General features: G+C 48.5%; 1 protein-coding gene across 1 annotated transcript; it reads right to left on the bottom strand.

The window, feature by feature from the left end:
- Nucleotides 1-910: 910 nt before the first annotated feature.
- LOC120752016 (probable G-protein coupled receptor 19) lies at nt 911-10829 on the bottom strand. Its single transcript, XM_040062628.2, has 2 exons — nt 10698-10829; nt 911-2270 (listed from the first exon to the last, which is right to left on the bottom strand). Exon 2 carries the CDS (start codon nt 2254-2256, stop codon nt 1018-1020), a length of 1239 nt encoding a protein of 412 aa, XP_039918562.1. The 5' UTR covers nt 2257-2270; nt 10698-10829; the 3' UTR covers nt 911-1017.
- Between the last annotated feature and the right edge of the window lie 587 nt (nt 10830-11416).

The following is an 11416-nucleotide window of genomic DNA, read 5'->3' as shown; positions in this document are numbered from 1 at the left end:
CCAGAGCACATCCTTCAAGAGCAGGATCCAAGGTGTCCAGGCCCACTTGTCCATGTCCCCCATGCACAGTGCCTGTTTCCCATGAGCTCATTAACATTTCGGGGAGAGGACAGGGGCCTGCAAAGAAGCTCCTGCCTCTCCCCCTGGTCTCCACTGTCATTCCCCATCCCAGCAGGGCTGAAGACCCAGCCGTTCCCACTGGGTTGTTCTCCTGCTGTGCTGGCACAGAAAGAGCAGCAGGAGTGGGCTCCACCTGCAGCCACAGGTCCCCTGCAGGTTGTGTCCTCCACCCATTAGGTGCCCATGCCCAAACAGTGGAAAATGCTGCCAGGCCAGCGTGGGACTACAGAGCTCGGGTTCCTGCTCCTGTTTGGAAAAGGTCACTCTTTGCTGCAGGTGCCAGAGCCGTGCCTCAGCGGAAGCAGTGCAGCCCAGGAGACACAGCCAGTTTCAGATGTGAGGAGGCCCAGCACAGACATGGTCCCTTTTGCTCAGCAGCTCTTCTCCCCAGCTGTGCCACCTCTGGGTGAGTGCACCAGTCTGGGGTAGAAGGAGCTTGAGGGGCTGGGGAAGGTGAGACCGAGGAGGGGACTTTTCCTGGGTGGTTTAGACCACAAGACCTCCAGAGAGGTGCAAGGACAAAGATGCAGAAGCATCCAGTACTAGCCCAATTCTGACCCTGCTGGGCCAGTGGGAATTTTGTCACTGATGAGGCCAGTGGGATCAGGCTGAAGCCAACAGGGCCCCCATATAGACATATGGAGAGTGTAGGGACCCTCGTTTGGCAGAGAAGCACTGCTTGTGATTCTGGGAGAAGAGTTTCCCAAAGCAGAATGTAGTAACCAGAATGAAATAGAACAAATGCATCAAACCCAAGACATTTAATAAAATAAAACATCTCTTTCCCCCCACCCACTAAAAGCTGGATTAAAAATATGTAGCTATACATTGGTTCGAAAGGAGAGAAAACTCCTTCTTCTGAGGGTACAGAGTAACTTTTCAAAACAATGAAGCCCACTAGACAAAAGTATTTGGGGGATTGGATGGAATAGGCCAGGCAAGTTTTCTTTCCTTGGCTTCTCTGTTAAAAGCATCATAGGTGGAGTCTTTGGCGACACTTTTGGCTGTAGCTGGAATATCTGCAATACCAACGTGATTTTTTTTTGCTATCCTGGAACTGGTGGTGATGGTGTATGCATTGCTTCTGTAGCATTTCATGGCAGACATGCAAAAAGTTTCTTTCATCCCTGTTCTGAAGTTTGCGTTATAGATGGAGTAGAGGGTGGGCTTAGAGGCTGAGGAACTGAAAGAGATCCAGGTGATGGCCAGGAAAAGCAAGGAGCTCTTTCTGTAGTCTGTTTCCTGTGGGTGCCACAACTGTACCGTGAAGAAAGGGAGCCAGGACAGGAGAAACATCGAGTTCAACATTAAGAACATCTTGATGGTTTTCACTTTTGTTCTTGGAACGATGTTTGTTGTTCTCCTGACAGTCATTCCATCCGTTCCTATTCTCCAAATGTACTTAATGACTTTCTGGTAAAAAAGGATAATGAGGAGGGATGGGATAAAAAACACCAGGAGGAGGTGGATGATACTGTAGGCAGATCCTTGCCAAGAACTGGGGAGGAAAAAGTTGCAGTGGTGGTCACTGCTGGAGCCGTAGAGAAAACAGGCCGGTGATGCAAACAGAGCACCCCAGAGCCAAGAGACCAAAATCATTTTTTTGGCTTTCCCCCTGGACACTTTGAAGCTCAGGGGGTAGACAATGGTGTAGAATCGATCCACGCTGATGGCGAGGAGCACGTAGATCTGGACCCCGGGCGTGAGGTACTGGATGTACCTGACCAGCCGGCACACGCCGCTGCCCAGCATCCACCGCCCGGAGCTCAGCTGCAGCAGCAGGAAGGGCGCGCTCCCCACGCTGCTCACCAGGTCTGCACAGGCCATGGACACCACAAAGTAGTTGGTGGTGGACTGTGTCCTCCTGCTCCTGTGGATCACTAAGCAAACGAGGAAGTTTCCCAGGACAGAGATCAGCCACAGCGCTCCCCAAACCACGCTGGCAGCTGCGATTTCCCCCGGGCTCAGCCCGTACTCTACCAGCGAGTGGTTCCTGCTGGAGCCGGCTCCTGGGGGTGGAGGTTCTGCCACCTCGCAGTCAGCAGGAGGGGTGGAGGCTTTGGGACTGCTCATGTTCAGCAGCAGCAAGGTAAGGAGGAGAACAGGACCACTGCTGTTATCCATGCTGTGAGCCATGTCTTTTGCTCAGGCTGCAGAGAGAGAGGAGAGAAAAGGTTCTCTTGAACAGCTGTGTATGAAAAGCCCATCTTAACCTACAAAAGAATATTCTCAGTAGTAGAAATACGTACTGTGACTTCCGTATTTCTGGGCTAACACTGAAATACAGCTTCTGGGCTCCACTGTAGCTGGTGATATGACAGGCTGTGTCCAGGGGATCCCATCCCATTCCCTGGCTGGTTTGAGGTGGCTGCCAGCCTTTCCTGCCCGCTCATGCCCTTTCACTTTTGTTCCTCACAGACCCATTCCACATCTGCGCCATGTGCACCATGACCCCAGCTCTGCCTTCATGGCGGGATGAGAAGGGCAGGACCCCTTGGTCAACCCAGAGGGTCCCCAGGTAATTTCAGGACCATTACCGTGTATGTCCACAAGCCCTGACCAGCCCAGGTTACAGCCCCCTTTTTGTGTGGTTTTCCTTGGAGCAGGATGTCTGCGGTGGGAAGTCCTTGCCTTGGGGCTGGGCCGCTGCCCAAGGACACTTCCTGGGATTGAGCACCCTCACCACCAGCCCCACCTCTGGAAGAATGCCTGTTTTGATCTTGGGTGATCCTTAGAGCCTTGTGGATGAAGTGAGCTGAATTTCTGGGAGCCCTTCAGTGAGAGGCCTTTGGGGTACGCGCTTTGAGCCATTGTTCTTGTCCATGGGATAACGATGTCCCCGACTGGTGACACCAAACCTATCACCTGTCAGATGTCACTGCCTGTGAACAGTGGTTTTTCTGAGGGTATTTCCTGTGTGAAATTGTTCTCCTGGCAGGCTCACCACAAAATGTGATGGGTGTGGTCTCCTGTTCTGTGCCTATATTGCTAGATATTTTCCAGTGTTGAGTTTAGCCAGATGGTTGGGTTGGTCTTAGGTAGGGATAAAATGGAAAAATAGCTAGTTTTAGTGGCTATACATATGCAAACACCCTGCTGCTGTCTGATGTCCTTTCAGTCATCATCCTGACATGCAAAGCCTTTTACTCACTAGACATACAAAGTCTTTTCTATGGGTCTGCTGTGAGAATGTTGAACTCCAGGGCTTGATAACGTGCAAGATAAATCAGCATTCATTCATGAGCAGAAGATCAGAAAGTTCATCCTAGAAGCCAAATAAACAAGCTCAAAAACCCACCACCATCCTCCTCAGCTTTCCAAGTGATCCAAATTCCCAGGTTTGCTTTTTGATGGGCTTTTTTTCAATGCTTCGCTGATGGTTTTTGCTGTGCCTACTTGGGCTTGCATCTATCACCTATTATTTTCTCCTTGTCTGCCTACTCAGAGTGAAGCCTGAAAGCACAGAGCCCCTGGTTGAATTTGGGATGTCACCCTTTGTGCTGTTCTGCATGTCCCCTTCAATAATGCAGTGCAAAAAAATGTCAGGTGTGGAAGAAGAAAAGCTGTATTAATTGCTTGGTGTGGTTATACAAGATTTTTTTTCCTCTAGCTTTTTAGAGCCTGGAATTAGTGTGACACTGTTTGTGCCATGTGAAGGGACACTATCAGCAGCTCATACATTGCCCCTTGTCCCCTCCTCTGCTGGGGAGCCGTGGGTGCTGCCTGGCTTTGGCTTTCCCCTTATCCTTAGTTGTCTTCCCTCATCATTTTCTTAGCGGCTTTGCCTGGCAGATGATTCCTGATTTCTCAGAGGGTTCCTGCAAGTCTTTCCCCACCCTCCTTTGGATTGATCTACTTCCTGGAGGAATCCTGCTGTCACCAGCAGTTGGCAAGGCGTTTGGGAGGCTGTGGCTGGCAGAGTGGCAGGATGCATTGTCAGTGCAACCTGCTAAATTACCTGTTAGGATTGTCTGTAATAAAATAATACACGTGGAGCCTATTTACTAGACAGAAAGGAAGATTATGGGATAATTTTCTCCCTTAATTTCCCTTCTTGTCATGCAGAGGTATGTGCCATTTAAAAATAGCCAGCTGTACAAATTAAACTTCAGAGAAAAATAATCAGATAAACTGTCTTGACCAGTACTGAAGAGCAGTGGAAAGCTGGTACAAGAATGAAATGGCCTTTCTAAGCTGTTAGAGACAGGCAGACTTTCTAACACTGTTCTCATGATATTTCTCCTTGTGAGCCAAATCTGCTGTCCATGTCTGACATGTTCAGTTTTGCCGGTGGGTAGACCCCAGAATAGTTACGGGGTTGTAGTGCCCAGATATATCTTTCTGACCTGTTTTTTTTTTCTTTCCTGATGCATCTTGCCTAAGAGTCAGCCCAGCCACTGCTCACGGGAGAGGTTGGGTTACCTGCAAACATGGCTGGGAGAAGACAGGAATTGAGGAGCCCTGGGCAGAGAACAGTGTGTGACCCCAAAGGAGAGCAACCAGTGGGTGTCCAAAGGAAGGAGGATTCCAGGGGGTGAATCCAACTGCCTTGTGTTGGAGCTTTGCTGGCAGAGGAAGCAACACGAGGGTGGGAAGAGCTGCCCTTGTTCAGCACAGCTGGTTCTGTGGGGTGCTGGTTTCCTTGCTGCCAGTGGAACAGGAGAGGCGCCAAACAGAGGGGCGATGAATGCTGAATTTTTTTGATTCTACTTTGGAAAACTCCCAGGTCATTTAGCGCACTGAAAATGTAGGTGCAATTGTAGGGAGTTTAACTAACTTGAGCCTAGGATTTCACTGGTTGTACAGCAATTGCTTGTTTTATTTTTCAAGAAAGTAAAATGCCATCTGATTAATCACTATACTCTGAGATTCATGCATTCCTAGTCATGGATAATTTTTTCTTCAAATGGACCAGAAACAAATTTTTTTGTTTGTTTTAAGTGATCTCTATTCAAGCCTATTTTCCTTATGTGGCACTGAGATCAGGATCATGCCCTGATTTAGTACTAAGAACCTGAGTAACTATGGCCCAGCATATATTTTTCTTCAGTGAGCAATTCTGGTGTTTTTGATTCTGTTTTTCATAGTGGAAACTTGAACATTATCAGTAATGCTCCAAAAGGAAATCATAAAAAGCTCTGCATAGGCACAACTCTTTATGGGTCTGAGATGCAAATAACTGGATATACCATGACTTGGTATGTCATTTATCCCCAATTCCCAGGTCTGCATTGTTTGCCAAAATATGGTTTAAGTGTTAGTGAACCATTCAACTTGCAAATATCAGATCCATAAAAAACAGTGGATGTTGGAACCCTGGTCACTGAGAATTCTGATGAGTTCTGTCAACTCCCTCTGCCCTGAAGGTCCATAAGCAAAAAATTTAAAAGCACAAGTAAAATTTATGTATAGCAAGTAGGTGAAGCCTAATTACATTTTTAGTTAACAAAGTTGCTTGTATTAATTTTCCCTTTAAACCAATATAATACTGACCTGAATGGCTGCTTTCCAGTAATTACGAGTCTGCATGGATTCAGCAGACTCCACTTTGTCTTTCTCACTTTGTCTTTCAAGCATTTTAGAGTGGGAATCCTTTTAAAACTCGTATGAGGCCTTTCTGTATTCCTGTTTAGAGCCCTACTTTTTTTGTGCATTAGCTCTGGGAAAGAAAGAGCATGCGAGATGACTCATAATCATTGAAGAGGGATTTCCTGGTGCCACAGTTCCATTTTACTGACCTTAATTTGCAGTTTGGAAACCAAATAGCTCCATTTTGAGATGACAGCTCTCCAAAACAGATCTGTTACTTAGAGATTAACTATTTGAGCCGCAAGAACTTCATGACATCGCTGCCACATATACTTGGCTGTTGCACAAGCCCTTAAGGCATGGTCACTGTGTGTTTTCATGTTCACTGTCCTAAAAATGCAGCACCCATTGCAATTTGGGAGACCAAAACCTAATAAGACTACCAAAGGAATTCAGTAAATGGTTTTTTTTAAATGTTTAATAGAAAGAAAAAGTGTTTTGTTTCCCAGCTAGTGTTTTTCAGGATTAGAAATGCAGCTAAATAAGCAGATCATTGTATAACACTTGACCTAAGCGCTAGCAGAGGGGCTTTTTCATTCAATGTTTTACCTCTCTGCATCATAGCTGCAAAACACCAGGCAAGCACTGGCCCAGCAAATCATTTCAAAAGCATTAAGCTGTTCATTCACTCCATAAACTTCCCACTCTGGAGAGCATCTCGGGAAAAGCTGCCAGGCTGGAAGAGAAATGCTTCATCTAACTGGGTGTAATCAACATTTCGAAGTGTGAATAAATTGAATCAGAGTGGGGGAGGGGGGCTTTTATCTGGCTGTGAGATGCTAGAAGGTGACATCCACCCTGCCTAAATTCAAATGAACTGCCCTGTGCGTTTTTCCAGTGCAGGAACCCCTTTGTGGAAGAGCACAGTGCTTTATTCTCTCTCTGTCCCTTGCTGTGCAGCGGTGCCTTGCGCGCATCGAGGTCCTTTAATCCTCCTGCTTCCAGAGGAGGAATGTGGATGCACACGCTTCTGTAAGCACAGAGTTTCCCTGCCAGCCCTTTTCTCTGCTCTGGTGCTCATAAAACTGCTCAGCTCTGTGCCCTGCTCCTCTTACCAAGGCGTTTCTATTCTCTGGGCAGCTCTTCTGAGCAAAGCCTGAAAACCACTCGAGGTGAAGTGTGTTCCTGCTCCCTCTCTGCATTCCAGTGTGTGGAGAGAGGAAACGGCTGCCCCTGTTTCATCAGGAGAATAACATGTTTTGAGTGCAGCGAAGCCTTGGAGGTCCCTACCCACATCTCACGTGCTGCTGCCTGCTCTCCTGCTTCACCCAGCTGGTGGAGATCCCTGTCCTGCAGCGTGGATAACCAAGGATGACATGACTGTAAGCATGGATTGGCTCATGGATGGAGCTCAGTGCTGGTGTGGACACGGCTCAGCTGGTGGTAAAAGCTTCTGAGCTGAACTGATTGAGTGAGCTGACCTGTGTTTTTGCATCTTACATCAGGATCTGAGGGGTGAGGTCATGGGAGCAGGAAATATGGATGGAATCAAGTTAAAGAAGGAAATGTTCAAATTTTCAGCACATCTAAAGGATATCTGCTGTATGCTGGAGGAAATTCAGGGCACCCAGGCAGACTCTCAGCCATCAACCTCCTTTGACTCTTCAAGCTCTTTTCTGACTGTTTTAACAAGGTAATAAAACTGAGGACAAGGGTATACTACTGTAACAACTGCTGGGCTTGGAATCAATTTTTATTTCTTGTATTTCTTGTACTGGCTGCTTGGGGAAGAATCCTTTTTCATCCTCATCCTTCTACCTGAGCTTAGCAAGGGGTGAGACATGCAGTAGGTAACTGGGACAAGAACAGGGTTCGTCTATTCCTTCTGGGTCTGTCAGCTCAGTGACGACTGTGGCCTGGAGCCCTGGGTTAAGGGCAATTCCACAAGGGATGAGCCTGATGGGCAAGCAGGATTCAAACCCGCACACAAGTCACAAGTCACTGCATTATGGGTGAGTCTCCTTAACAGGTGTTGCCATCTCCTGAAGTTCATTGTGGTTTTAAATGTTCTGGGAGCAATGGCTTTCCCCCACCCCTGGAGAATTTTTCTCATGTATTTGCAGGGGGTTAAGACCGACTTAGAAGAAATCACTGCAGGTCTATCAGCCTGGGGTAAGTTGCTAAAACCCAATAATTATTCCTGCACCTAAACCTTGAGATGTTTATTCTCTGTTGGCACAGAGAAGGAGCCTTTGCTGTAGCTGCAGAGTCCTCTTACACCCAACATCCTGCTCTGGTCCAGGTACAGGCAGTGGTAAAATACGAGCCAGATTTGTGCTCAGTGTTACCCACACAGACACCCTCACCTCCTCAGAGGGCACCACACTGTTTACAGACAGGTACACAATGGTTGCAAGTCTCTTCTTAGAGATGTAACTCCTGCCCCTAAAGGACAGCCCCTCAGGTGTAAGTGCTCGAGGGCTTTATTTTATCCTCCTGCTGCTGGGATCAGTATGCAAAACTCCAGATTAGCCCTAAATGTCTAAAAATGATTATCTAAAAATGGTGGCAGAACCCAGATCTGTGCCCAGTCTAACTGTAGAGGCACAAAAAAAGTGGGAGGAAGCAGAAGAAGGACTGACCTAATTTCCAGCTCTGCTGTCACAACAGCTTCCACCTACTGGAATTGTCCAAAAAGACTGTAGAGAAGCTTGAAATACAGTTTTGGAGGGTTTTTGTCCTCCCTAATGGGGATTGAGTCTGTCCTTGGGCATGGCTAAGCTGTACCCTTTCCTGATTCAGAGGTAAAAATATCGATGCTCTCTCCCACGGGCTTGCATTAATTTCTGGCAACACCAATCCCTGCCCACAGCACAGCACATTCTCCTGCTTGATGTGAGGAGCACGGTGCTTACCAGGGCTGCTTTGCCGTGGTGGGTGTTGACAGAATGGTGGTGAATCTCATCCCTGGCTGGTTTCTCTGCCCATCTCTTGGAAATTCTCACCCTCTCCCCCGCAGGGAAAATGAATCAGTGTTACAGCTCACCCTCTCACCAGCAGGGAGCACGAGTTCTCCCTGCTAGGGGAACCAGAGGGATTTTGATATTTTTTTTAATGTTGGTTTTGTGCGAAAAGGTTATGTAGGAAGGAATTCTTGACAGGAAATCTTGTGAAAAATGCCTTCCCGTCACACAAGACGTGAATGTGGCAAGAGGATTCTGGCAGCGGTGTGAACGTTTGTGCTGGGATGCAGGAGATCCTGTCACGTGGCTCTTGACCCTGCTTGGCAACATGGACCTGGTGCTCACAGAGCACAGAGAGTGGGGTGGCAGAGGTGGCTTATAACCAGGGATGCCTGAGATGCTTCCAGGAGGACTCACCTGGTGGGATTAAGAGGAGCAGACCTGCACAAGCAGGAGAACAACATTCCCATGAGCCTCTGCCGGGGGATACGGCCGTTAGTGAGAGCACTTCAGCCTTCCAGCTTGGCTGGAGAAGCTGGGAGGGCTGAAGGCCATGCACAGCCCAAAGCTGGGTTGGAAATCTGATGTGGAGATGATTGTGGGAAGGGAGTGTCTCTGCTGGGCAAGGCTAGGGGAGGATAAAAGCCTAGGAGAAGGCACTGAGGCGAGGGGTCAGCCTGCTGATAGCCCCTGATCTGGAGATGCCTTCATGGACAGGGTGCCAGTTGCAAGAACTCTTTGCTGCCTGCCAGAGGGAGAGCCTAGGGAAAGATGGAAGCTGCTGGAATGCAGAAATCCCAAACACACAAGGGCTGCATCGTGTTTTGGTGCTGGGAGAACTGGTGGGGAAGGCAAGCAGACTCCACCTGGGGATGTGAGGGGTTTGTTCCGCATTGTCTGACTGAAATTCCTCTCTGCTAAACACCTCAGGGAGGGTACTCGGTGGGGTTGCAAAGGAAAATGCAGATGGAGGTGGTATGGTGTGACCCAGGTGCGGGAATTGCACCGCACAGCTCTGCAAGCTCTTACTTTGAGACAAGCAGCACAGCTCCCCAAATGTGTCTGAGGTGTAGAGATTCCTCCCCTTACTGACTCATCTGAGACCAGAACGCTTAAAATAAATCAGAAATCAAGCTTCCTCATAAATCAAGTTTCCAAAAAGCACGTATTTAGGCACCCAAATAAGCTTTTAAGGATGCCTCTGGGTTGGCAACCAGTCTTCCTGCAAACCAAGCCCCTTGTTTAAGAGGTTAAGAGTGACTTTAACAACAAACCTGCAAGAACCACATCTGAGAACCTTTGCCAGAAAGAACCGGCTCTGAATCCTGCCTCATACACACGAACGACCCTTTGAAGGCAGAAGGCAGCTTTGCTTCCCCGTTTCTCCGTGGAGCCAACATCCTGTTTGACATGCTGGAAGCCAGCTGGATAAATGAGAAATATTGCCGTGCATTCTTAAGAGAGTCTGTGTCTGAATTAGCTAAACCAGAGCAGCCCTCTTGCCTGTGCTGGCTATGAGATTGCTCTGCCTGTGGGGTTTCCCTGAGTAGCTGCACCGAGGCACAGCTTGGAAAAAGGGAGACGGCGCTTTCAGAAAGGATGGTTTCAAATTAATCACAAAAATTCAAAAGCAGCTGTTCTATGGCAATAACACGAGGCAGGAAGGAGCTGTTTGAATGTGTTTAGAGACCAAAAAAGCCAGAGGAGCAGATCAGTCTGCTCCATTGCCATAAAGTGATTCTCTGCTTTCACCGAACTGATGATGTCAGGAGATTGTTTCAAACAAATAAGTGACACAATTAAAAGATAATGAATATAAATAGAGAGAATACAGATTTGTCCTGAAAATATAGGGAGTTTTTCTGCAGCAATTCTACACGCTCCCTGCTTTCGGCAGAATAAGCTTAAAATTCAAGCCCCACAGAACATTTTCTCCTGAGGAATGAGCCCTCCTGGCTAATCCCCGAGTGATTCGAATGCACATAAGTAAATACACGCAAGGTAAATTACTGGAAAAGACCACGTCGTTTCCCTCCGCAGGGAGAATCACCCCTTCAGCTCCAGCCCTGCCCTGCATCCACATACCTGCTCCAAAGCGTAACCCCAGAGGCGCCGCTCTCCTCCCTGCTCTGCTGGTTCTCCCAAGTGAAGCCACGTCTGGGAAGGTCCCGGTCATGCTGGGAACCACGGTCTCCCTCCAGGTCTGCGCAGCTCTTTGCAAAGCCTCCCGAGGGGAGGCACGGGGCATTCCACCCCTCTTCTTCACCGAAGGAAAAAAAAAAAAAAAAAAAAAAAAAAAAAAAAAAAAAAAAAAGAAGAGATAAAAAATGACGTTTCCGTGGGGTGGCCGCTGCCCGGCTCCTTTCTGTGTCATGTGGGATGCGGATCATGCGGCCGCCCCCCGGCAGGAACCGGGCGCTCCTCCCGCCCCGTCGGGGACATCAGCACCGCGGACAGCGCCGGGCGCGGCCGCGCCGGGGACACCGGGGGGACACCGGGGGGACACCGAGGGGACACGGGGGGACACCGGGGGACACGGTGGGACACCGGGGGACACCGAGGGGACACAGGGAGGGCCCGGCTGCCGGCGCTGACGTGCCGGTTGCCATGGCGAGCGCGGCGGCTGGAGAGGATGCTTTTCTCCCACGATGGTCGCCATGGGACCCCGCCGATTGAAAGGATCGGAGCGAATGAATAAGAGGAGGGAGGTGGAGGGAATATTTAACTAGTTTCCACCGGGAATCTGTTGGTGGTGGGGTTTTTTTTTGTTTGTTTTTTTGTTTTTTTTTTTTTTTTTTTTTTTT

This window comes from Hirundo rustica, chromosome 4 (genome assembly GCF_015227805.2).
Source record: "Hirundo rustica isolate bHirRus1 chromosome 4, bHirRus1.pri.v3, whole genome shotgun sequence".
In the NCBI taxonomy this organism is placed as follows: Eukaryota; Metazoa; Chordata; class Aves; order Passeriformes; family Hirundinidae; genus Hirundo; species Hirundo rustica.
The sequence above is the reverse complement of the archived record's forward strand: the minus strand, read 5'-3'. Positions and strand labels throughout refer to the sequence as shown.

What these genes read in the sequence shown, in the direction of transcription:
- LOC120752016 (XM_040062628.2), bottom strand. Translation starts at nt 2,256, where the DNA reads ATGGCTCACAGCATGGATAACAGCAGTGGTCCTGTTCTCCTCCTTACC.